Source organism: Ranitomeya variabilis, chromosome 2 (genome assembly GCF_051348905.1).
Source record: "Ranitomeya variabilis isolate aRanVar5 chromosome 2, aRanVar5.hap1, whole genome shotgun sequence".
NCBI lineage: Eukaryota > Metazoa > Chordata > Amphibia > Anura > Dendrobatidae > Ranitomeya > Ranitomeya variabilis.
In genome coordinates this window covers 885,947,821-885,975,216 of record NC_135233.1, presented here as the reverse complement: position 1 = coordinate 885,975,216, position 27,396 = coordinate 885,947,821, and the positions used below count along the sequence as shown (strand labels likewise).

General features: G+C 46.5%; 1 protein-coding gene across 2 annotated transcripts in view; it reads right to left on the bottom strand.

The window, feature by feature from the left end:
* LOC143808113 (T-kininogen 1-like) overlaps positions 1 to 27,396 on the bottom strand; it is a 252,889-nt gene that overhangs the window by 143,873 nt on the left and 81,620 nt on the right. For both annotated transcript variants that reach the window (XM_077290418.1, XM_077290419.1), the window contains exons 4-5: positions 6,772 to 6,950; positions 3,848 to 3,958 (exon numbers count right to left, since the gene is read on the bottom strand). In XM_077290418.1, the coding sequence (XP_077146533.1) occupies positions 3,848 to 3,958; positions 6,772 to 6,950 (290 nt within the window). The remainder of the gene's footprint in view (positions 1 to 3,847; positions 3,959 to 6,771; positions 6,951 to 27,396) is intronic.

Here is a 27,396-nt window from a genome sequence, read left to right as displayed (position 1 = left end):
CGGAGCCTTGCCGTGCACCCAAAAAGTGGTTTACCCCCACATATGAGGTATCGGCGTACTCAGGAGAAATTGCCCAACAAATTTTAGGATCCATTTTATCCTGTTGCCCATGTGAAAATGAAAAAATTGAGGCTAAAAGAATTTTTTTGTGAAAAAAAAGTACTTTTTCATTTTTACGGATCAATTTGTGAAGCACCTGGGAGATTAAAGTGCTCATTATGCATCTAGATACGTTCCTTGGGGCGTCTAGTTTCCAAAATGGGGTCACTTGTGGGGGAACTCCAATGTTTAGGCACACGGGGGCTCTCCAAACGCGACATGGTGTCCGCTAAAGATTGGAGCCAATTTTTCATTCAAAAAGTCAAATGGCGCTCCTTCGCTTCAGAGCCCTGCCGTGCCCCCAAACAGTGGTTTACCCCCACATATGAGGTATCAGCGTACTCAGGACAAATTGGACAACAACTTTTGTGGTCCAGTTTCTCCTTTTACCCTTGGGAAAATAAAAAAATTGTTGCTAAAAGATCATTTTTGTGACTAAAAAGTTAAATGTTCACTTTTTCCTTCCATGTTGATTCTGCTGCTGTGAAACACCTGAAGGGTTAATAAACTTCTTGAATGTGGTTTTGAGCACCTTGAGGGGTGCAGTTTTTAGAATGGTGTCACTTTTGGGTATTTTCAGCCATATAGAACCCTCAAACTGACTTCAAATGTGAGGTGGTCCATAAAAAAAATGGTTTTGTAAATTTTGTTGTAAAAATGAGAAATCACTGGTCAAATTTTAACCCTTATAACTTCCTAGCAAAAAAAAATTTTGTTTCCAATATTGTGCTGATGTAAAGTAGATATGTGGGAAATGTTATTTATTAACTATTTTGTGTTACCTAACTCTTTGGTTTAACAGAATAAAAATTCAAAATGTGAAAATTGTAAAATTTTCAAAATTTTCGCCAAATTTCAGTTTTTTTCACAAATAAACGCAGAAATTATCGACCTAAATTTACCACTAACATGAAGCCCAATATGCCACGAAAAAACAATCTCAGAACTGCTAGGATCCGTTGAAGCGTTCTGGAGTTATTACCTCATAAAGGGACACTGGTCAGAATTGCAAAAAACGGCCAGATCATTAAGGTCAAAATAGGCTGGGTCATGAAGGGGTTAAAGGGGTGGTCACGTTGGCGGTGACCCGGTCTGAGGCCCTGGACACTCAAGTAAAAGGGAAAGTTTTTAAAGGGAGTTGTAAAGCAATGACAGTTCATGACGCCACCTGTGGCACTCGGTCAGGGGTGACCGACGCTGCTTAAAGGGGTCCTCTGGGGCGATGTTACTGCAGCAAAGATGGTAATGCTTCCCACAGGTAAAGCTGGGTCCCCAAGGCTCCCAGTGTAGTGGGCAAGGATGGTGAATGCCAGCAAATAAATGGAGGACATGGGGTTGCAGTTTCTTTACCTGGATTACTGTTGCAGACAGCCTCAGTCCAGGGTACCACAACAGGTGGTGATGTGGTCCGGCCGGGCTGGAGGCAATGGTGAATCCCCCTCCCAGGTGAGGTCCATAAGCCTTCCTGCTCGCGCTCGTATGCGAGATCCTTGCTGCCTGTAACTTCCTGACAAAGTCCTCTCTCTCCTGTCCTGGGACAGTAACCTGTATGGTGGGCAGTGCAAACCTTTTTACAGGGTCTCTACCACGATATGGGCTCTCCGTGTACTGCTTTACCTTCAGGTATGGGTGCAGACAAAACACATTCCCGGTGCCCGGTTCCTGCGCTTCAGCTCAGAGGGTGCCTGGTCACAGTTCCCCTCTTAGCTCCTTCCTTCTCCTTTGCTTCGTTCCTCCGATGCTCAGTAGCAAGCAACCCTTCAGGTTCTCTTCCCTCCTGGAGCTGCAGCTCACATGTGGCTGCACGGCCCCACTCTCTGTTCTCTCCTCTCCTTCAGACTTCCTTCTCTCTTGGTCTCCCTGGACCAACTGTCTAACTCTTCCTCCAGACCAGAATACATATATCTGGGGGAAGCTCCCCAGAGCTCCCCCTTCTTGCCTGGATTCAGAATGTGTTGCATGTAGGTGTTTTACCTGATAAAGGGAATCCTCCTTGCCTCCAAGCATGACATTACCCTCCCCAAAAGGAAGGCAACATCACTGTAACAACCGGTTACCTGGAGTGTTACACAATTCCTTGTAATGCACAATGTTGAAATCCACAACCTACAAAATCTGTAGGTAACACAATATTTTTACAAAACCAAAACTAGTTATTTGCTAAAGGTCAGGAAAATCAAGACTGTAAACAAGCGACCTTAAATCTTTAAAGATATACCAGATAAAACACAACTTTTAATAAATAGCCTTAAAACCATGGAAAACAACCACAAATATACACGACAAACAACCGTGCTCCCTACCAACAGCCCTATTGCAGCCCCTGATACTCACTACCTATCAGCGGAGGTTGGCACCCTAAATAATTTCGAGATTGGCGCCCCCGCTCCTCGTAGTCTGTCCCTAAATCTCCTGTTATAGTCTAGGCTGATGTGCCACAAGTACTATCAATCATACAGCTGGAAAATAGGGATAGGACAATGCCAATAATAGCCATAATTGGCATTGTCCTATCCCTATTTTCCTGCTGTATGATTGATAGTACTTGTGACACATCAGCCTAGACTATAACAGGAGATTTAAGGTACCTTCACACGAAACGACTTTGTAACGATATCGCTAGCGATCCGTGACGTTGCAGCGTCCTCGCTAGCGATATCGTTTAGTTTGACACGCAGCAGCGATCAGGATCCTGCTGTGATGTCGCTGGTCGCTGAATAAAGTCCAGAACTTTATTTGGTCGTCCGATCGCCGTGTATCGTTGTGTTTGAAAGCAAAAGCAACGATACCAGCGATGTTTTACACTGGTAATCAGGGTAAACATCGGGTTACCAAGCGCAGGGCCGCGCTTAGTAACCCGATGTTTACCCTGGTTACCAGCGTAAAAGTAAAAAAAACAAACAGTACATACTCACCTGCGCGTCCCCCAGCGTCTGCTTCCTGACACTGACTGAGCGCCGGCCCTAAAGTGAAAGTGAAAGCACAGCGGTGACGTCACCGCTGTGCTGTTAGGGCCGGAGCTCAGTCAGTGTCAGGAAGCAGACGCTGGGGGACGCGCAGGTGAGCATGTACTGTTTGTTTTTTTTACTTTTACGCTGGTAACCAGGGTAAACATCGGGTTACTAAGCGCGGCCCTGCGCTTAGCAACCCGATGTTTACCCTGGTTACCCGGGGACCTCGGCATCGTTGGTCGCTGGAGAGCGGTCTGTGTGACAGCTCCCCAGCGATCAAACAGCGACGCTGCAGCGATCGGCATCGTTGTCGCTATCGATGCAGCGTCGCTTCGTGTGAAGGTACCTTTAGGGACAGACTACGAGGAGCGGGGGCGCCAATCTCGAAATTATTTAGGGTGCCAACCTCCGCTGATAGGTAGTGAGTATCAGGGGCTGCAATAGGGCTGTTGGTAGGGAGCACGGTTGTTTGTCGTGTATATTTGTGGTTGTTTTCCATGGTTTTAAGGCTATTTATTAAAAGTTGTGTTTTATCTGGTATATCTTTAAAGATTTAAGGTCGCTTGTTTACAGTAACACAATATTTTTGTAACAGAATTTTAGGCAAAACCACACCAGAGGAGTATGAAGCGTGAGCAGAGTTTTATAACTGATTTTTACTGCTGACATTCTAAATTCTGTCAAATGGAGCTCAGAATTTCCCAGCATCTTTCTAGTGGTAGCCAGATTTTTATTTCTGCATTTTATCAACCTTTTAATTTTCTGTAAATTGCCTTAAAATAGATAAATGAACTTACGCCTGCTTTGTCTATTTTACATTCCTTGGAATTTCTGCTGGGAAAATTTGATTTTGAACAGTTTGTTTGTCTTAAAATAAACTGTATTTGGTATTGCCATCCATACACCACCTGAAAATATTGAGAAAGAGAAATGTCTTTAGATAATTAGTGCATACATTTTATAATTAATCAGATAAAAAGAAGTTTTCCAATTTTGGTAAAAATTTTTGTAGATGAGCATGTACCTGTTTTGTAGGACAAAGCAAAATGATGTTTGCTAATTTTGAGTAGTTAAATCAGAAATAACCACTAGAGGATGCTAAAAACTCACTGATATTTTCTGATCTTCTATTAGTATCCTAACTAGCGGAAACCAATTTTTATTTACCCAGTTCATGCCATGACAATTCTTGTAACTGTTTGCAGGGCATAACATACAATAGTAGAAAAGATTTAGCAATTAACTGGTCATATTGAGTGTCTGTTTTGCTTTTGTTGGTTTTAGACTAATTGTGTCCCATGATTGGACAAAAAATGCACTTAATTATTTTCCCAACTGAACATTTAAATGGTCAATCCTATGTTCATTGATGGGTATTGTTGGATAGTGCATGTAAATAGAAGCATGTTGGCAATTTCCTGTTTATTACAGTTTGCAACGCTTCTTATTAACATTATTAGATATTAACAATTATTTGTTTACAGCCCGTTGCCAAGTAGACTGACCACTGCTGCTGTCTACTTTGGAAACACTGGACATAAGCTGATCAGTTTCAAAACAGTGCTTACAAGCTCAAAAGAAAAGAGCTTGTAAGCACTGCATGTTGGTTGGTCTCCAAGACATTGAGCTGTAAAAAAAGACTATTGGTAATATCTGAAGAACGACTGAAAATCTTAAATGACAACATTTCTTGCATTTACAAGCATTATCCGAAAATACCCTTTTATAAAGATGGGAATAACCCTTTAAATAACTGTTTAACTGTGATAAGTGACTTTATTATCCAAATTTGCAGGTTAATGAAAATTTACATATATATATGCAGTAAGCCTAAAAATTGTTTTCCTTTCTATAGTTGTAATTTGAGAAATATTGAGACTTATTGATAAAAAATGCTATGCTGCAGCACAGACACTTTGTCTTAGACAAAAGGGTGCTGCTTCGTGTCCCATTATATATCCACAAGGAAACATGGAAAAGTAGTGGTGACTCAATTTATACATATGATACACCTTTTCACCTTCCTATCTTCTCAAATATGTTGTAAAAATGTTATAGATGTGCAACATTGTTCCTCGTTCAGATAAGTAATAAGCAAGAAATTACATATGTACAGATATGTTCACACACACTGCAGTAATGAACTACTAAAAAAAACAAAGAAAACACAGTATATTGGATTTTATAGATAGACATAAATTACAAAGATGGCAGCCAATCAGTGGCTGCTCATTAGATGCAGTGGTCACTAGGGTTGAGCGAAACGGGTCGGCAATTTTCAGAAGTCGCCGACTTTTGGCAAAGTCGGGTTTCATGAAACCCGACCCGACCCCTGTGTGGGGTCGGCCATGAAGTCGGCGATCTTCTGAATCTGGAATCAGAATTCCGATACCGATTCCCGATATGTTTAAGATATCGGGAATTGGTATCGGAATTCAGATTTAAGTGTAAAATAAAGAATTAAAATAAAAAATATCGCTATACTTACCCTCTGACGGGCCCTGGTACTAACCGGGAACCTTCCTTCCTTAGAATCAGCCTTCCAGGACCTTGCGGTGACGTCGCGGTGACGTCGCGGCTTGTGATTGGTCGCGCGGCCGCCCATGTGACCGCTCGCGCGACCAATCACAAGCCGCGACGTCACCGTGACGTCACCGAAGGTCCTGGAAGGGCTGATTCTTAGGAAGGAAGGCTGCCGGAACGAAGCCGAGGGTGAGTATATTCCTATTAGGTATATACTCACCCTCGGACATGCCCTGCTTCTTTCCGGAAGCCTTTCCGGTGACGTCGCGGCTTGTGATTGGTCGCGCGAGCGGTCACATGGGCGGCCGCGCGACCAATCACAAGCCGCCACGTTACCGCGACGTCACCGCAAGGTCCTGGAAGGCTGATTCTAAGGAAGGAAGGTTCCCGGTTAGTCCCAGGGCCCGTCAGAGGGTAAGTATAGCGATATTTTTTATTTTAATTCTTTATTTTACACTTAAATATGGATCCCAGGGCCTGAAGGAGAGTTTCCGCTCCTTCAGACCCTGGGAACCATTGGAAACCCAATGCACTGCATTGGGTTTCGAGTTTCGGCCGACCCCGACCCCGACTTTTTTATAGGATCGGCCGATTTCACTCGACCCGACTTTTGAAAAAGTCGGGTTTCGTGAAACCCGACCCGATCCTATAAAAGTAAAGGTCGCTCAACCCTAGTGGTCACGTGTTCATGTCAGGAAATTAATAGGGGACCTAGCGGGAGCAAAAGAGTGCCACCGGACCAGGAGATGGGTATAGATTTTTTTTTAATTTTATGCCGCATCCTAAGGCGATAAATAAGGGGTCGTCCAGCAGTAGCTCACTCTTTAATAAAAGATGTTTCTTAATTTACCTGAACACAACACTTAGTGAAATTGAACTGTTTCCTACATACTTGTTTAAAAGCTCTAGTTTTCTGTGTCTTCATCTGCTTGTTTCCTCACTCTGCTCCATAATCCTTCTCCCCTGTCTCCTCTTTATAAAATATAATAAACTGTGTAAATCTGACACCTCAGTATGATGGCAATCCATCTTGTCTTGAATAAAATGGATTTGAGCTGTTTATCAGAGTGGATGGTAATTTCAGGAGGCAGGGGAGGAGTAGAAGTGTCTCTTAAATGGAGAAAAAAAGCAGATTTCTCTGATAAGGTATGCTAAAAAACTTTTACATTTACCAGTACTTAAGATGTAGTATACGAACCTGGCGTGTAGCATTCACAATAGACTCGAAATCAAGGTAGAATGGATAATTTGCATCTGTGTTTACTTGCTCTATAGTTGAATGAACAAAGCACAGCAATTCCTTGTTTTCCTTATCAATGGGATGGATACACCCAAGGCATGGGTATTCAACTGCTGTCACGGTAGACCACACTATTGCTAAAGGCAATCATTGAAATTAACTTATTAGAACAGACACATAATAATAATTATAATCAGAATACTTTTAAACTGTATATACAGTATTGTTTCGGTATTGCCATAGATACTCTTTGCGGAGCAGCAGATCAATTTCACCTAAGAAAATACAGTTGCAGTCCAAAGGAATATATCTAGCTTCATGCAATCTTGTGTAATACAGCACTCTATAATTAAAGCGAACCTGTCGGCAGGATTTTACTAAGTAAACTACAGAAACTGTCAGGTTAGCGCTACTATAATAATTCAAATGATAACTGGGGTGAATAAATCCTTCTTGTGGTTCCTGTGTTATCAGTGTTAGAAGTTTTCAGCTAATGATATGCCCGTGCTCAGAGGTGGGCCTTATCTTCCTGCTCTAGGTCAGAGAAACCAAGAAGAGACCTGCCCACAGGCCGTCTCGAAGCACAAACATGTTCCTCATCATAGAGACAGACTGTTTGTGCTTCGTGGCAGGCCTGTGGGCAGGTCTTTCTTTGGTTTCTCTGGCTTAGAGCAGGTTCGACTCTGCCTACAGTCCCGCCCAGGAGCACAAGTTTCTCATTAACTGAAAACTTCTAACACTGATTACTCCAAAACAACAAGATGGATTTCTTCACCCCAGGTATCATTTTAATCAGTTTAACACTGCCAACCCGACAGTGTCTGTAGTTTACTTAACAAAATCCTGCTGACAGGTTCACTTTAAAGTCAATAACTAGAGCTACTGTATGTAAAAAGAAAGAAAGTCAAATGAAACTGCTGATTTTATCAGGACCTACCAATCATCTAATGTGTATAGTGGTCTACAGACTATCCCCTGGAACTGTATTTGCCAATAGGCCCAGGAAATCTTGAAATGACAGGTTGCGGAGAGCAACATCAGCAAGCAATGATGTATGGCATTGAATGGATTAATGAAAGTGTCTCAGACTGATGAGTTACTTCTCTCTCCTTCCCCCTGGCTCTGTTACTTGTCAGCCTATCCCCTATCCCTCCTTTTTCTATCTGTTGTCCTCATCTTGGGTTGTCCCAATATTCAAAACCAATTAATTACCTTGTAGCTGTAGTGGGATGGGCATGTTGAATACGCCCCTTAAGAAGCATTCATGTAAAGTTGTACAGTGTAATTTGTAGTGTGTACTGTGTGATGCATAATGTTATGTGATGTTAAGTATAATGGCCACAAGATGGCAATAACATTGTAATAATCTGCACATGTGGTGCCCCTGAGGGTCCAGTCGCCACATAGGTACTGCACCTCACCCGGAGGTCAGGTACCCTGCATTCGGGTAAGGAGGGGACACTACCCAGTACCGACACACTAGCACCCAACACTAGACCTCTCCAGGCCAGGGAGGAACTAGATAGAAGGTGTGGGTGGAGAGACAGTTGTAAGGAGTTGTCATGCAAACAGGAGGGAGGAGTTAGTTGGAGAGTTAGACAGTTGGTGCTGGGGACTGGAGCTGACAGCACCTTGTCCCTGGACCAGAAGACAGTAGAAAGAGAGAAAGGAAAGACAGAAGAAACAGAAAGATAAGCTTCAGCGGAAGAGAGAAAGAAGGGGTCCTAGGGGCATGGGTAGTGAGAAATCCACCCGTGGGCCCGCATCCACACTGACCGTAGTCGGGTGGAGGGACCAGGTTGCAGTAAGGGGACTGGCCCCAGACTAGTGGAGGAATTCAGGACTCAGCTAGCCAACCAGAGGCTACAGCATCTGTAAGTGCTGCAGCCGCTTCCACATATAATTGCCGAAAAGGCAGCCGCATAGGACCGAGGGGACCTAGAGTAAGCCACCCGACAGTATCTGAGGCTGCTGGCTTGGGACACTGCGTGTGAAGGCGCAGGGTAGCAGAGGCGGGAGTCAGTGTGGTGAGACGGCCAGGGAAGGAACATCTGAAGATAGTTCTGACACGGTGTACCCCAAATTACCTGAGAGCTGGCTGGACCACCAATCCGGAGGACACAGCACCCTAGCTGGGGAATGTAACTGGAGAACTGTGAGTAAAAAGTGTGGAAACTGCACTCCGCTGTGTCCTTGGATTTATTTACTGCGTCACCTGCCTTGCACCACAACAAGATTCACCATCTTTCACCTTTTAACTGCCCTGGGGCCTAGCTCTACCCATGGAGAGCTGTAACAACTCTGCTGCATCATCAACAGTCCCAGCGGTCTATTTAAGCAGCGTTGGCTATCTCCCTATTGTCGAATACCATGGGTGGCATCATGAACAATCCCCTTAAGAACCATCGGACCCGGCCCGAGTACCCCACTGTTGTGAATTTGCTTTTTGCTCCCTCTAGTGGTTACTAGTTTTTTGACTCTGGTTTTTCTGTCATTCCTTTTATCCGCACCTGGGTCGTTAGTTAGGGGTGTTGCTATATAAGCTCCCTAGACCTTCAGTTCAATGCCTGGCAACGTAGTTATCAGAGCTAGTCTGCTGTGCTCTTGTCTACTGATCCTGGTTCCAGTTATATCAGCTAAGTCTGCCTTTTGCTTTTTGCTATTTGTTTTGGTTTTGTATTTTTGTCCAGCTTGTTCCAAATCTATATCCTGACCTTTGCTGGAAGCTCTAGGGGGCTGGTGTTCTCCCCCCGGACCGTTAGACGGTTCGGGGGTTCTTGAATTTCCAGTGTGGATTTTGATAGGGTTTTTGTTGACCATATAAGTTACCTTTCTTTATTCTGCTATCAGTAAGCGGGCCTCTCTGTGCTAAACCTGGTTCATTTCTGTGTTTGTCATTTCCTCTTACCTCACCGTTATTATTTGTGGGGGGCTTCTATCCAGCTTTGGGGTCCCCTTCTCTGGAGCCAAGAAAGGTCTTTTGTTTTCCTCTACTAGGGGTAGCTAGATTCTCCGGCTGGAGCGTGTCATCTAGAATCAACGTAGGAATGATCCCCGGCTACTTCTAGTGTTGGCGTTAGGAGTAGATATATGGTCAACCCAGTTACCACTGCCCTATGAGCTGGATTTTTGTATTCTGCAGACTTCCACGTACCTCTGAGACCCTCGCCATTGGGGTCATAACACCCCACGGCCCTAGCGGGTGCTCCAATTTGGTGTCACGAACAGGATTTCGCAACCCGATGCCACCGGGTCCTGTGTGCCAGAGACTTTGTTGAAATTATTATTATTTATTTATAAAGCACCATTAATTCCATGGTGCTGTACATGTGAAAAGGGGTTACATACAGGGTTATAGATATCGTTAACAGTAAACAAAATTTACAGTGACAGACTAGTACAGAGGGGAGAGAACCCTGTCCTTGCGGACTTACATTCTTCGGGATAATGGGAAAGAGACAGGAGGTCGGTGTGCTGCAGCACTGGTGGTTGGTGGGGCGGCAGCTCTGGTGGTGGCGATGCGGCAGCTTGGGTGGTTGGTGGTGACGCAGCAGCTCGGGTGGTTGGTGACGTGGCGGCAGCTCGGGTGGTTGGTGACGTGGCGGCAGCTTGGGTAGTTGGTGACATGGCGGCAGCTCGGGTGGTTGGTGACGTGGCGGCAGCATGGTTATTGCAGGCTGTAGGTTTTCCTGAAGCGATGGGTTTTCAGGTTCCATCTGAAGGATCCGAGGGTGGTGGATAATCGGACGTGTTAAGGTGTGGAATTCCAGAGGATGGGGGATATTCGGGAGAAATCTTGGAGGCGGTTGTGTGAGGAACGATTAAGTGTGGAGGAGAGTAGGAGGTCTTGGGAGCATCGAAGATTACGTGAGGGAAGATAGTGGGAGATTAGTTCAGAGATATAGTGAGGGGACAGGTTGTGGATGGCTTTGTAGATCAGTGTTAGCAGTTTGAACTTGATTCGTTGGGGAATTAAGAGCCAGTGGAGGGATTTGCAGAGGGGTGAAGCAGGGGAGTAGCGAGGAGAGAGGTGGATTAGCCGAGCAGCAGAGTTGAGGACAGACTGGAGTGGTGCAAGGGAGTTAGCGGGGAGGCCACAGAGGAGGGTGTTGCAGTAATCGAGGCGGGAGATGATGAGGGCATACACAAGAGTTTTAGTAGATTGTGGGCTAAAGAAGGGATGGATTCTGGCAATATTTTTGAGTTGGAGGCGACAGGAGGTGGCAAGAGTTTGGACGTGAGGTTTGAAGGACAGGGCATTATCGAGAGTTACCCCGAGGCAGCGGATTTCAGGTGCGGGAGAGAACGTGATGCAGTTTACCATAATAGATAGATCAGGTAGGGGGGATACGCGAGATGGGGGAAAGATGATGAGTTCGGTTTTGTCTACATTGAGTTTTAGGAAGCGAGAGTTGAAGAAGGAGGATATGTCTGACAGACACTTCGGGATTCTGGACAGAAGAGAGGCGACATCTGAGCCAGAGAGGTAGATCTGAGTGTCGTCCGCATCTAGGTGGTACTGGAAGCCATGGGACTTTATGAGTTGTCCTAGGCCAAGGGTATAGATGGAAAAAAGTAGAGGCCCTAGGACAGAGCCTTGAGGGACTCCAACAGAGAGGGGGTGGGGTGAGGAGGTAGTATGGGAGTGGGAAACGCTAAATGTGCGGTCAGAAAGGTATGAGGCAATCCAGGACAGGGCAAGGCCTTTGATGCCAAGGGAAGAAAGAAACTGTAGCAGTAGGCAGTGGTCGACTGTGTCGAAAGCAGAGGACAGGTCGAGAAGGAGGAGGATGGAGAACTGTCTGTTAGCTTTGGCTGTGAGTAAGTCATTAGTAATTTTGGTCAGAGCAGTTTCGGTGGAGTGGTGGGGGCGGAAGCCAGATTGGAGGTTGTCAAGGAGAGAGTTGGATGAGAGGTGGGAGGAAAGCTGACCATGGACATGCTGCTCAAGGAGTTTGGAAGCAAACGGGAGCAGTGATATGGGGCGATAGCTGGGCATAGTAGTTTGGTCAAGGTTAGCTTTTTTGAGGATGGGTGTGATGGTGGCATGTTTGAAGGCAGAGGGGAAAGTACCAGAAGATAGCGATAGGTTGAAGAGATGGGTTAGGGCTGGAATGAGCATGTTAGTGAGGTTGGGGAGCAGGTGGGAAGGGGTCAATTGCACAGATGGTGATGTTGGAGAGGGAAGTTATTGGGGAAAGGCAGAGGTCTGGTATATGGAGTGGTTGGGGTGGTGTAACAGTAAAGGTTTGCCTTGTTTGGTCGATCTTGTTTTTGAAGTAGGTGGCAAAGTCCTCAGAAGAGATGAGGGGAGTTGTAGGTGGCAGTGGGGGGCGGAGGAGGGAGTTAAATGTGCTGAACAGTTGTTTTGGGTTGTAGAATAGTGAAGATACAAGGTTAGTGAAATAGGTCTGTTTAGCAGAAGTGAGGGCTAGTTTGAAGGCAAGTGTAGCTTGTTTGAAAGCGGTGAAGTTGTCTGGCAGGCGTGTTTTTTCCAGCGCCGCTCCGCGACCCTGGATGCTTGTCGGAGTTTTTTGGTGAGGTTGTTATGCCAGGGTTGCCTATTGATTTGTCGCACTTTGCCATGCATGAGAGGGGCGACTGAGTCTATGGCTGATGTGAGGGTGGAGTTATAGAAAGCGGTGGCGCTATCTGTGTTGTGGAGTGAAGATATGGAGGACAGAGGTAGAAGAGAGTCTGACAGTCTGTGAATGTCTAGGTGTGCAAGGTTTCTGTGAGGATGTGGTACTGGCTGGACATGGGGGGCGGGTGAGGAGGACAAGGAAGAGAAGGTGAGTAGATGGTCGTCAAATAAGGGGAAGGGAGAGGTTGTGAGATTAGATAAGGAACAGAAGCGGGTGAAGATGAGGTCTAGCGTATGTCCGTCTGTGTGGGCGGCTGTGGAGGACCACTGAGTAAGTCCAAAGGATGAGGTAAGGGCCAGGAGCTTGGAGGCTGCTGGTTGGCGGGTGTCAGTAGGGATATTAAAGTCACCCATTATGATAGTGGGGATGTCAGCATAGAGAAAGTGAAGAAGCCAGGTGGAGAATGGTCAATGAAGGCAGTGGCTGAGCCAGGTGGTCGGTATATGACAGCCATTTGGAGATTAGAGGGAGAGTAGATACGGACAGAGTGAACCTCGAAAGAAGGGAGGATTAGGGAGGGTGGGGGTTGGATGGGGTTGAAGTAACAGTTTTTAGAAAAAAGGAAACCCACTCCCCCACCATGTCTGTTGCCAGAGTGAGGAGTGTGGGTAAAGTGGAGGCCACCATAGCTCAGTGCAGCAGGGGAGGCCGTGTCAGGGGGCATCAGCCAGGTCTCAGTGAGGGCCAGGAAGGAAAGGTTGCAGGAAGTAAAGAGATCGTGGATCACGTGGAGCTTGTTGCAGACAGAGCGAGCATTACAAAGTACCCCAGAGAGAGGAAGCAGGGGGGTGGGGGTCAGTTGCACAGGTTTTAAGTGTGAGGGATTGCAGTAGTTTCTCATAGTGTGAGAAGGATAGAGTTGAGGATTAATGGAGTGAAAATAGTGCGGGCAAATGTGAGTATGGTTAAATAGCAGGGGAAGAAAGGAGAAGTAAGTAAAATTAGAATACAGTGATTAGTCTTACCGTCTGGCCGATTCCTGGACTATTTCTGGTATATTTCTGACGATACACTTAAAGATGTCACTTGAAATGATGTCAAATCTGACCAACACCATTCAACTTATACCATACAAGTGTCCAAGAAATGAAGCCAGGTGAGAGAGGGAGGGGGGGGGGGAGAGGAGGAAGGAGGTGGAGGACAGTCCACAGCAGGGGACAATTAGCAGATTACAGTTAAATGAACATTTGACTGCCATCAAAGCTGAAGAAAGATAGGATTAGATAGGAGGATAGTGTTAGGTGTGAAAAGCATGGAGTTGGAGGTGGAGCCGCATATTCATAATTGTAATGAGCGGTACCACGTGACCGCTCACACAGGACAGGCTGCCGGCGCTGAGAGGAGGCATCGCGGGAGCTGAGTGAGTATTTCTCTGCAAGCGGGCGGGTGCGCGGGGGGTGGGAAGGGGTGGGACACGGGAGGTGACCCCAAACTTTATTTTTAACAAAAAAAACTTTATCTTTCATCCCTTCTCTCCTGCAAGCGCTGCTTTCAGCCGAGCAGGACAGAAGGGATGAATGCCGGCTTCAGCACCACATGCTGGGGACAGCGCTTACTGTAGCGCTGTCTCTCCTGCCTCAGGCGGCACACGGCGGCCGCACGTGTGCCACACTCATGTGCCACGTGAGCACACGGACACACGGACATGGATAACTCCGGTACCGTTTTCTCCGGTACCGGAATTATCTGGACGTGTGAGACTGGCCTTAAACAGTGTTAGTTAGAAATCTCTGTGATCGAAATTTGATCTAAACTTCATAAGTCAGCTAAAATTGGGAAATCTCTAATAAGAGCGACCCCACTCTGATGCTAGAACCTACTCCTGTTCTAAGATTCCACATGAGACTTTGGAGAGTTTTGGACTTCTTTTGTACCACATGTGGAGTCTTAGAACTGGTTAAGGTTCCATTGTCCGTGTGGGGTTGCCCTTATTAGGGCCAGGAACTTGCTTTTATCCGAAATATAGGGTTTAGATCAGATTTCAACAAAGGAGATTGCTAGTTAGCACTATTAAGGTACCGTCACACTAGGCGATATCGCCAGCAATCCGTGACGTTGCAGCGACCTGGATGGCGATATCGCTGTATTTGACACGCAGCAGCGATCTGGATCCCGCTGTGAAATTGCTGGTCGCTGCTAGAAGGTCTGCACATTATTTGGTCGCTAGGTCGCCGTGTATCGCCGTGTTTGACAGCAAAAGCGACGATACCAGCGATATTTTACACTGGTAACCAGGGTAAACATCGGGTTACTAAGCGCAGGGCCGCGCTTAGTAACCCGATGTTTACCCTGGTTACCAGCGTAAAAGTTAAAAAAACAAACAGTACATACTCACCTGCGCGTCCCCCAGCCTCTGCTTCCTGACACTAAAGCGCCGGCCCTAAACTGAAAGTGAAAGCAACAGCGGTGACGTCACCGCTGTGCTGTTAGGGCCGGAGCTCAGTCAGCGTCAGGATGCAGAGGCTGGGGGACGCGCAGGTGAGCATGTACTGTTTGTTTTTTTAACTTTTACGCTGGTAACCAGGGTAAACATCGGGTTACTAAGCGCGGCCCTGCGCTTAGCAACCCGATGTTTACCCTGGTTACCCGGGGACCTCGGCATCGCTGGTCGCTGGAGAGCGGTCTGTGTGACAGCTCTCCAGCGACCACACAGCGACGCTGCAGCGATCGGCATTGCTGTCGCTATCGCTGCAGCGTCGCTTAGTGTGACGGTACCTTTAGAGGAGGATTAGATACCTGATGCCTACACCAGGGGTGTAACAACCGCGGTCGCAGGGGTCGCAGCTGCGACCGGGCCCGGAGTGCTTAGGGGCCCGCCCAGTGGTGTATCCAGGGGTTTTCAGGGCCAGGGAGCGGGGGCTGTCTAATTATACTCACCTACTCCTGGCGCGGTCCCTGCAGGTCCCTGGCTGCCCGGCGCCCCAGCTTCTTCCTGTACTGAGCGGTCACATGGTACCGCTCATTTCAGTAATGAATATGCGGCTCCACCTCCCATGGGGTGGAGCCGCATATTCATTACATAATGAGCGGTAACGGTGACCGCTCATTACAGGAAGCAGCAGCGGCGGGAAACCAGGGTGTTATGACCCCAATGGCAGAGGGTCTCAAAAGTACATACCAAGTCTGCAAACACAAAAAACCAGCTCATAGGGCAGTGGTAACTGGGCTGACCATATATCTAATCCTAGCACCACAAATAGCAGCAGCCGGGGAACGTGCCTACGTTGGTTCTAGACGTCTCGCGCCAGCCGGAGAACTAACTAACCCTAGAAGGGAAAAGATAGACCTTTCTTGCCTCCAGAGAAAAGACCCCAAAAGTTGGATACAAGCCCCCAACAAATAATAACGGTGAGGTAAGGAGAAAAGACAAACGTAAGAATGAACTAGATATTTAGCAAAGAGAGGCCCACTGACTAATAGCAGAATATAGTAAGATGACTTATATGGTCAGCAAAAACCCTATCAAAATGTCCACGCTGGATATTCAAGAACCCCCGAACTGTCTAACGGCCTGGGGGGAGAACACCAGCCCCCTAGAGCTTCCAGCAAAATCAGGAATCACATTTAGTACAAGCTGGACAAAAAATAAGAGCAAAGCAAATAACCAAAAAACAAGGAAGCAGGACTTAGCTTAATTTTGCAAGATCCAAGGCCAGCAGACAGGAGCAAACAGAAAGGAACTGATTACAACGATGCCAGGCACTGGACTGAGAAACCAGGAAGTTTATATAGCAACACCCCTGGACTAACGACCCAGGTGGGTGCCAAACTGAGGAAAGACAATCCCAGAGTCATATCACTAGTGACCACAAGAGGGAGCCAAAAAAGTCTAATTCACAACAGTACCCCCCCTTTAAGGAGGGGTCACCGAACCCTCACCAAGACCACCAGGGCGATCAGGATGAGCAGCGTGAAAGGCACGAACTAAATCGGCCGCATGCACATCAGAGGCAACCACCCAGGAATTATCCTCCTGACCATAGCCCTTCCACTTGACCAGATACTGAAGCCTCTGCCTGGAGAGACGAGAATCCAAGATCTTCTCCACCACGTACTCCAACTCACCCTCAACCAACACCGGAGCAGGAGGCTCAACAGAAGGAACCACAGGTACAACGTACCGCCGCAACAAAGACCTATGGAACACGTTGTGAATGGCAAACGACACCGGAAGATCCAAGCGAAAGGACACAGGATTAAGGATTTCCAATATCTTGTAAGGACCGATGAAGCGAGGCTTAAATTTAGGAGAGGAGACCTTCATAGGAACAAATCGAGAAGACAGCCATACCAAATCCCCAACACGAAGTCGGGGACCCACACCGCGGCGGCGGTTGGCAAAACGCTGAGCCTTCTCCTGTGACAACTTCAAGTTGTCCACCACATGATTCCAGATCCGCTGCAACCTATCCACCACGGAATCTACCCCAGGACAGTCAGAAGGCTCCACATGTCCCGAGGAAAAACGAGGATGGAAACCAGAGTTGCAAAAAAAACGGCGAAACCAAAGTAGCGGAACTAGCCCGATTATTAAGGGCAAACTCAGCCAACGGCAAGAAGGTCACCCAATCATCCTGATCTGCAGAAACCAAACACCTCAAATAAGCCTCCAGAGTCTGATTAGTTCGCTCCGTTTGTCCATTAGTCTGAGGATGAAAGGCAGACGAAAACGACAAATCAATGCCCATCTTAGCACAAAAGGATCGCCAGAACCTGGAAACAAACTGGGATCCTCTGTCAGACACAATATTCTCAGGAATGCCGTGTAAACGAACCACATTCTGAAAGAACAAAGGAACCAGATCGGAAGAGGAAGGCAGCTTAGGCAAAGATACCAAATGGACCATCTTGGAAAAGCGATCACATACCACCCAGATGACAGACATGCCCTGAGACACCGGAAGATCTGAAATGAAATCCATGGAAATGTGTGTCCAAGGCCTCTTCGGGACAGGCAAGGGCAAGAGCAACCCGCTGGCACGAGAACAGCAAGGCTTAGCTCGAGCACAAGTCCCACAGGACTGCACAAATGACCGCACATCCCGTGACAAGGAAGGCCACCAAAAGGACCTAGCCACCAGATCTCTGGTGCCAAAAATTCCCGGATGCCCTGCCAACACCGAGGAATGAACCTCGGAAATGACTCTGCTGGTCCACTTATCAGGAACAAACAGTCTGTCAGGTGGACAAGAGTCAGGTCTACCAGCCTGAAATCTCTGCAACACACATCGCAAATCCGGAGAAATGGCTGACAGGATAACTCCCTCTTTGAGAATACCAACTGGTTCTGCGACTCCAGGAGAGTCAGGCACAAAGCTCCTTGAAAGAGCATCAGCCTTCACATTCTTTGAACCTGGTAAATACGAGACCACAAAGTCAAAACGGGAGAAAAACAATGACCAGCGGGCCTGTCTAGGATTCAGGCGTTTAGCAGACTCGAGATACATCAGATTTTTGTGATCAGTCAAGACCACCACACGATGCTTAGCACCCTCGAGCCAATGACGCCACTCCTCAAATGCCCACTTCATGGCTAACAACTCCCGATTGCCAACATCATAATTCCGCTCAGCAGGCGAAAACTTCCTAGAGAAAAAAGCACATGGTCTCATTACAGAGCAACCAGGGCCTCTCTGCGACAAAACGGCCCCTGCCCCAATCTCAGAAGCATCCACTTCAACCTGAAAGGGAAGTGAGACATCAGGCTGGCACAAAACAGGCGCCGAAGTAAACCGGCGCTTCAACTCTTGAAAGGCTTCCACGGCTGCAGGAGCCCAGTTAGCAACATCAGAACCTTTCTTGGTCATATCCGTCAAAGGTTTAACAACGCTAGAAAAATTAGCGATAAAACGACGGTAGAAGTTAGCAAAACCCAAGAACTTCTGAAGACTCTTAACTGACGTGGGTTGAGTCCAATCATGAATAGCTCGGACCTTGACTGGGTCCATCTCCACCGCAGAAGGGGAAAAAATAAAACCCAAAAAGGGAACCTTCTGTACTCCAAAGAGACACTTTGAGCCCTTAACAAACAAAGCATTCTCACGCAAAACCTGAAACACCATCCTGACCTGCTCTACATGCGAGTCCCAATCATCAGAAAAAAACAGAGTATCATCCAGATAAACAATCATAAATTTATCCAGATACTTCCGGAAAATATCATGCATAAAGGACTGAAACACTGAAGGAGCATTAGAGAGCCCGAAAGGCATCACCAAGTACTCAAAATGACCTTCGGGCGTATTAAATGCAGTTTTCCATTCATCTCCTTGCTTAATGCGCACAAGGTTGTACGCACCACGAAGATCTATCTTGGTGAACCACTTGGCACCTTTAATCCGGGCAAACAAATCCGACAACAGAGGCAAAGGATACTGAAATTTAACAGTGATTTTATTCAAAAGCCGATAGTCAATACAAGGTCTCAAAGATCCGTCCTTCTTGGCCACAAAAAAGAATCCCGCACCAAGAGGGGAAGAGGATGGACGGATATGCCCCTTCTGCAGAGATTCCTTGATATACGAACGCATTGCGGTATGCTCAGGTACAGACAGATTAAATAATCTTCCCTTAGGAAATTTACTACCTGGAATCAAATCTATAGCGCAGTCACAGTCCCTATGAGGAGGAAGAGCACTGGACCTGGACTCGCTGAATACATCCTGGTAATCAGACAAATACTCAGGAACTTCCGAAGGAGTAGAGGAAGCAATAGACACCGGCGGGGAATCACCATGAATTCCCTGACAGCCCCAACTTGACACAGACATTGCCTTCCAATCCAAGACTGGATTATGGGTCTGTAACCATGGCAGACCCAAAACGACCAAATCATGCATTTTATGCAGAACAAGAAAACGAATCACCTCCCGATGTTCAGGAGTCATGCACATGGTTACCTGTGTCCAAAACTGCGGTTTATTTTCCGCCAATGGCGTAGCATCAATACCTCTAAGAGGGATAGGATTTACCAACGGCTCAAGAACAAAACCACAGCGCTTGGCAAACGACAGATCCATAAGACTCAGGGCAGCACCTGAATCCACAAACGCCATAACAGGGTAGGAGGACAATGAGCAAATTAAAGTCACAGACAAAATAAATTTAGGTTGCAAATTACCAATGGCGACAGGACTAACAACCCTAGTTAGGCGTTTAGAGCATGCTGATATAACATGTGTAGAATCACCACAGTAAAAACACAACCCATTCTGACGTCTATGATTTTTCCGTTCATTTCTAGTCTGAATTCTATCAAATTGCATTAAATCAGGTGTCTGTTCAGACAACACCACCAGAGGATTAGCAGTTTTACGCTCCCGCAAACGCCGATCAATTTGAATTTCTAGTCTGAATTCTACCACATTGCATTAAATCAGGTGTTTGTTCAGACAACACCACCAGAGGATTCGCGGCTTTGCGCTCCCGCAAACGCCGGTCAATTTGAATAGCCAGCGCCATGGAATCATTCAGACCTGTAGGAATGGAGAAACCCACCATCACATTCTTAATGGCTTCAGAAAGGTGTCATGATTCCCAATGGCAGGGAAACATCAAAACACAAAGATAACGGACAAGCTCTGGGTGATGGAATCTCGAGCTGACCGTGAGCTAAATCTACCACACAACTAATAGTAGCCAGGGAGCATACCTGATTAACCCTAGATGCCACGCGCCAGCCGGAGGACTAACTACCCCTGGTAGAGGAAGGAACAGACCTGGCTTACCTCTAGGGAAATACCCCAAAAGATGATAGCAGCCCCCCACATGTAATGACGGTGAGTTTAGAGGAAAAGACATACACCGTATGAAGGTAGATTTAGCAAAGAGAGGTCCACTTACTAGATAGCAGAAGGATACAAAAGAGGACTTCACGGTCAACTGAAAACCCTATCAAAAAACCATCCTGAAATTACTTTAAGACTCCTGTGTCAACTCATGACACAGGAGTGGCAATTTCAGCCCACAAGAGCTTCCAGCTACAGAGAATAACAAAACTGCAAACTGGACAAAAGATACAAAACAAAAGGACAAAGTCCACTTAGCTGATCAGCAGACTAGTAGCAGGAACATGCAACCGAAGGCTCTGGTTACAATGATGACCGGCAAGGAAATGACTGGAGAGCAAGGCTAAATAGGAAACTCCCAAACACTGATGGGAGCAGGTGAACTGAGACAGCAAAGACACACAAGTCACCAGTACCACCAGCAACCACCAGGGGAGCCCAAAAGTGGATTCACAACAGTACCCCCCCTTAAGGAGGGGGCACCGAACCCTCACGAGAACCACCAGGACGATCTGGATGAGCCCTATGAAAGGCATGAACCAAATCCGAGGCATGAACATCAGAGGCAGTTACCCAAGAATTATCTTCTTGACCATAGCCCTTCCATTTAACCAGATACTGAAGTCTCCGTCTGGAAATACGGGAGTCCAGGATCTTCTCCACAACGTACTCCAAATCACCCCCTACCAGCACAGGAGCAGGAGGTTCAGTAGAAGGAACCACCGGTACCTCATACCTCCGCAACAACGACCGATGGAATACATTATGGATAGCGAAAGATGCCGGGAGGTCCAAACGAAAGGACACAGGGTTAAGAATCTCCAAAATCCTATAAGGACCGATGAACCGGGGCTTAAACTTAGGAGAAGAAACCCTCATAGGGACAAAACGGGAAGACAACCACACCAAGTCCCCAACACGAAGGCGAGGACCAACACGACGCCGGCGGTTAGCAAACTGCTGAGTCCTCTCCTGGGACAACTTCAAATTGTCCACCACTTGTCCCCAAATCCGATGCAACCGATCCACCACAGCATCAACTCCCGGACAATCCGAAGATTCCACCTGACCAGATGAAAAACGAGGGTGAAACCCTGAATTGCAAAAGAAAGGGGAAACCAAAGTGGCAGAACTAGCCCGATTATTAAGAGCAAACTCTGCCAACGGCAAAAAGGCAACCCAGTCATCCTGATCCGCAGACACAAAACACCTCAAATAAGTCTCCAAAGTTTGATTAGCTCGCTCCGTCTGGCCATTAGTCTGAGGATGGAATGCAGACGAAAAAGACAAATCAATTCCCAACCTGGAACAGAATGTCCGCCAAAATCTAGACACGAACTGGGTTCCCCTGTCAGAAACGATGTTTTCCGGAATCCCATGCAGGCGAACCACATTTTGAAAAAACAGAGGGACCAATTCAGATGAGGAAGGCAACTTAGGCAATGGCACCAAATGGACCATTTTAGAAAAACGGTCACACACCACCCAGATGACAGACATCTTCTGAGAAACAGGGAGATCAGAAATAAAGTCCATAGAGATGTGCGTCCAAGGCCTCTTCGGAATAGGCAAGGGCAACAATAACCCACTAGCCCTAGAACAACAAGGCTTGGCCCGAGCACAAACATCACAAGACTGCACAAAAACACGCACATCTCGAGACAGGGAAGGCCACCAGAAGGACCTAGCCACCAAATCTCTAGTACCAAAAATTCCAGGATGACCTGCCAGAGTAGAAGAATGAACTTCCGAGATGACTCTACTGGTCCAATCATCAGGAACAAACAGTCTACCAGGTGGACAACGATCAGGTCTATCTGCCTGAAATTCTTGCAAAGCACGTCGCAAGTCTTGGGGAGACAGCAGACAAAACCACCCCATCCTTAAGGATACCAGCAGGTTCAGAATCCCCAGGAGAGTCAGGCTCAAAACTCCTAGAAAGAGCATCTGCCTTCACATTTTTAGAACCCGGTAAGTATGAGACCACAAAATTAAACCGAGAAAAAAACAACGACCAGCGTGCCTGTCTAGGATTCAGGCACCTGGCAGACTCCAGATAAATCAGATTCTTGTGATCAGTCAAAACCACCACCTGATGTCTGGCACCCTCAAGCCAATGACGCCACTCCTCAAACGCCCACTTCATGGCCAAAAGCTCCCGATTACCAACATCATAGTTTCGCTCGGCGGCCGAAAATTTACGAGAAAAGAACGCACAAGGTCTCATCACTGAGCAATCGGAACTTTTCTGCGACAAAACCGCCCCTGCTCCGATCTCGGAAGCATCGACCTCAACCTGAAAGGGAAGAGAAACATCAGGCTGGCGCAACACAGGAGCAGACGAAAAGCGGAGCTTAAGCTCCCGAAAGGCCTCCACAGCAGCAGGGGACCAATCGGCAACATCAGCACCCTTTCTAGTCAAATCAGTCAAAGGTTTAGCAACGCCAGAAAACCCAGTTATAAATCGACGATAGAAATTAGCAAAGCCCAAGAATTTCTGAAGACTCTTAAGAGAAGTAGGCTGCGTCCAGTCACAAATAGCCCGAACCTTAACAGGGTCCATCTCAACAGAAGAAGGGGAAAAAATGTACCCCAAAAAAGAAATCTTTTGAACCCCAAAAACACACTTTGAACCCTTTACACACAAAGAACTAGTCCGCAAAACCTGAAAAACCCTCCTGACCTGTTGAACATGAGACTCCCAGTCATCAGAAAAAATCAAAATATCGTCCAAATACACAATCATAAATTTATCCAAATATTCACGGAAAATATCATGCATAAAGGACTGAAAGACCGAAGGTGCATTTGAAAGGCCGAAAGGCATTACTAAATACTCAAAATGGCCCTCAGGCGTATTAAATGCGGTTTTCCACTCATCCCCCTGCTTAATTCGCACCAAATTATACGCCCCACGAAGATCAATCTTAGAGAACCACTTAGCCCCTCTTATGCGAGCAAACAAATCAGTCAACAAAGGCAACGGATACTGATATTTGACTGTAATTTTATTCAGGAGTCGATAATCAATACAAGGCCTCAGAGAGCCATCCTTCTTAGACACAAAGAAAAAACCAGCTCCTAAAGGAGATGAAGAAGGACGAATATGTCCCTTTTCCAGGGACTCCTTAATATACTCTCGCATAGCAGCATGTTCAGGCACAGATAAATTAAACAAACGACCCTTTGGAAATTTACTGCCAGGAATCAGATCAATGGCACAATCACAATCTCTGTGGGGAGGGAGAGAACCAATCTTAGGCTCTTCAAAAACATCACGATAATCAGACAAAAATGCTGGAATCTCAGAGGGAGTAGATGACGAAATGGAAACCAAAGGTACATCCCCATGAGCCCCCCGACATCCCCAGCTTATCACAGACATTGTTTTCCAGTCAAGGACTGGGTTATGAGATTGTAACCATGGTAATCCAAGCACTAAAACATCATGTAAATTGTACAACACAAGGAAGCGAATCACCTCCTGATGGTCTGGAGTCATACGCATAGTCACTTGCGTCCAGAATTGTGGTTTATTACTAGCCAAAGGGGTAGAATCAATACCCTTCAGAGGTATAGGAACTTCCAGTGGCTCTAAATCAAACCCACAGCGCCTGGCAAAGGACCAATCCATAAGACTCAGGGCGGCGCCAGAGTCCACATAGGCATCCACAGTAATAACTGATAATGAACAAATCAAGGTTACAGACAGAATAAATTTAGACTGTAAAGTGCAAATAGACTTGTCAGCCTTCTTTGTGCGTTTAGAGCATGCTGATATAACATGAGCAGAATTACCACAATAGAAACATAACCCATTTTTATGCCTGTAATTCTGCCGCTCGCTTCTGGACAGAGTTCTGTCACATTGCATATTCTCTGGCGACTTTTCAGAAGATACCGCCAAATGGTGCACAGGCTTGCACTCCCGCAAACGCCGATCAATCTGAATAGCCATTGTCATGGACTCATTCAGACCTGTAGGCGCAGGGAACCCGACCATAACATCCTTAACGGCATCAGAGAGGCCCTCTCTGAAATTTGCCGCTAGGGCGCACTCATTCCACTGAGTAAGCACAGACCATTTACGAAATTTTTGGCAGTATATCTCAGCCTCATCTTGCCCTTGAGATAGGGCTATCAAAGCTTTTTCAGCTTGAATCTCCAAATTAGGTTCCTCATAAAGCAAGCCTAAAGCCAGAAAAAAGGCATCCACATTGAGCAACGCAGGATCCCCTGGTGTCAATGAAAATGCCCAGTTTTGAGGGTCACCTCGCAGCAAAGAAATCACAACCTTAACCTGCTGGACAGGATCTCCAGAGGAGTGAGGTCTGAGAGAAAGGAATAATTTACAATTATATTTGAAATTCAGAAACCGAGATCTATCTCCGGAAAACACCTCTGGTGTAGGAATCTTAGGTTCAGACATCGGAGTATGTATAACAAATTCTTGTAAATTTTGAACCTTAGTAGCAAGATTATTTAAACCTGCAGCCAAGCTCTGAGGATCCATCTTTAAACAGGTGAGATCAGAGCCATTCAAGGATTAGAAGGAGAGAAAGGCAAAGGCTGTAATTAGAGCTGAAATACAACTGATCCAACTATGGAGCAAACATAGGAAAAAAAAAAAAAAAAAAAACTCTACAGACTTCTTTTTCTCTCTTATCTTCTGCCAGTAACTTTAACACGGGCCGGTCATACTGTCATGATTCCCAATGGCAGGGAAACATCAAAACACAAAGATAACGGACGAGCTCTGGGTGATGGAATCTCGAGCTGACCGTGAGCTAAATCTACCACACAACTAATAGTAGCCAGGGAGCATACCTGATTAACCCTAGATGCCACGCGCCAGCCGGAGGACTAACTACCCCTGGTAGAGGAAGGAACAGACCTGGCTTACCTCTAGGGAAATACCCCAAAAGATGATAGCAGCCCCCCACATGTAATGACGGTGAGTTTAGAGGAAAAGACATACACCGTATGAAGGTAGATTTAGCAAAGAGAGGTCCACTTACTAGATAGCAGAAGGATACAAAAGAGGACTTCACGGTCAACTGAAAACCCTATCAAAAAACCATCCTGAAATTACTTTAAGACTCCTGTGTCAACTCATGACACAGGAGTGGCAATTTCAGCCCACAAGAGCTTTCAGCTACAGAGAATAACAAAACTGCAAACTGGACAAAAGATACAAAACAAAAGGACAAAGTCCACTTAGCTGATCAGCAGACTAGTAGCAGGAACATGCAACCGAAGGCTCTGGTTACAATGATGACCGGCAAGGAAATGACTGGAGAGCAAGGCTAAATAGGAAACTCCCAAACACTGATGGGAGCAGGTGAACTGAGACAGCAAAGACACACAAGTCACCAGTACCACCAGCAACCACCAGGGGAGCCCAAAAGCGGATTCACAACAGAAAGGCCATTTCTGAAATTTGCGGCCAGAGCACACTCATTCCACTGAGTAAGCACGGACCATTTCCGAAATTTTTGGCAATACACTTCAGCTTCATCCTGACCCTGAGAAATAGCCAGCAAGGCTTTTTCTGCCTGAATGTCAAGATTGGGTTCCTCGTAAAGCAATCCGAGCGCCAGAAAAAACGCATCAATATTTGCCAATGCCGGATCTCCTGGCGCTAGCGAGAAGGCCCAATCCTGAGGGTCGCCCCGTAAGAAAGAGATAACAATTTTTACTTGCTGAGCTGAGTCTCCAGATGAACGGGGTCTCAGAGATAGAAACAATTTACAATTATTCCTGAAATTCCTAAACTTAAATCGGTCTCCAGAGAACAGTTCAGGAATAGGTATTTTAGGTTCAGACATTGGACTACTGGTAACAAAATCTTGTATGCCCTGCACACGAGCAGCAAGCTGATCCACACTTGTAATCAAAGTCTGGAAATTCATGTCTGCAGCAAGCACAAGCCACTCAGAGGTAAAGGGGAGGAAAAAAGAGAGGAAAGAAAAAAAAACAAAAAACTCAGACTTTCCTTCCTTGTAATCCCACTTCTGCAATGCATTAAACATTCAACCTTGGCCTGGCATACCGTTATGACCCCAATGGCAGAGGGTCTCAAAAGTACATACCAAGTCTGCAAACACAAAAAACCAGCTCATAGGGCAGTGGTAACTGGGCTGACCATATATCTAATCCTAGCACCACAAATAGCAGCAGCCGGGGAACGTGCCTACGTTGGTTCTAGACGTCTCGCGCCAGCCGGAGAACTAACTAACCCTAGAAGGGAAAAGATAGACTTTTCTTGCCTCCAGAGAAAAGACCCCAAAAGTTGGATACAAGCCCCCAACAAATAATAACGGTGAGGTAAGGAGAAAAGACAAACGTAAGAATGAACTAGATATTTAGCAAAGAGAGGCCCACTGACTAATAGCAGAATATAGTAAGATGACTTATATGGTCAGCAAAAACCCTATCAAAATTTCCACGCTGGATATTCAAGAACCCCCGAACCGTCTAACAGCCCGGGGGGAGAACACCAGCCCCCTAGAGCTTCCAGCAAAATCAGGAATCACATTTAGTACAAGCTGGACAAAAAATAAGAGCAAAGCAAATAACCAAAAAACAAGGAAGCAGGACTTAGCTTAATTTTGCAAGATCCAAGACCAGCAGACAGGAGCAAACAGAAAGGAACTGATTACAACGATGCCAGGCACTGGACTGAGAAACCAGGAAGTTTATATAGCAACACCCCTGGACTAACGACCCAGGTGGGTGCCAAACTGAGGAAAGACAATCCCAGAGTCATATCACTAGTGACCACAAGAGGGAGCCAAAAAGTCTAATTCACAACACAAGGACTGCACCGCGCCAGGAGCAGGTGAGTATAACGGGGAGGGGGAGCGCTGCGCGATATTCACCTCTCCTCATTCCAGCCGCCGCTCTTCTGCAGTGACGCTGAGGTCAGAGGGCGCGGTGACGTAGTTAGTGCGTGCCTCTGCCTGAGCGTCAGTGCGGAGGAGGCGGAAGATGGAGTGGCGGCTGGAACGAGGAGCAGCCTGCAGGTGAATATTGAAAGTGTCGGGGGCCTGAGAGGAGAGGTGAGTATGTGTTTTTTTTTATCGCAGCAACAGCAAATGGGGCAAATATCTGTGTGGAGCATCTTATGGGGCCATAACATTTGTGCAGCA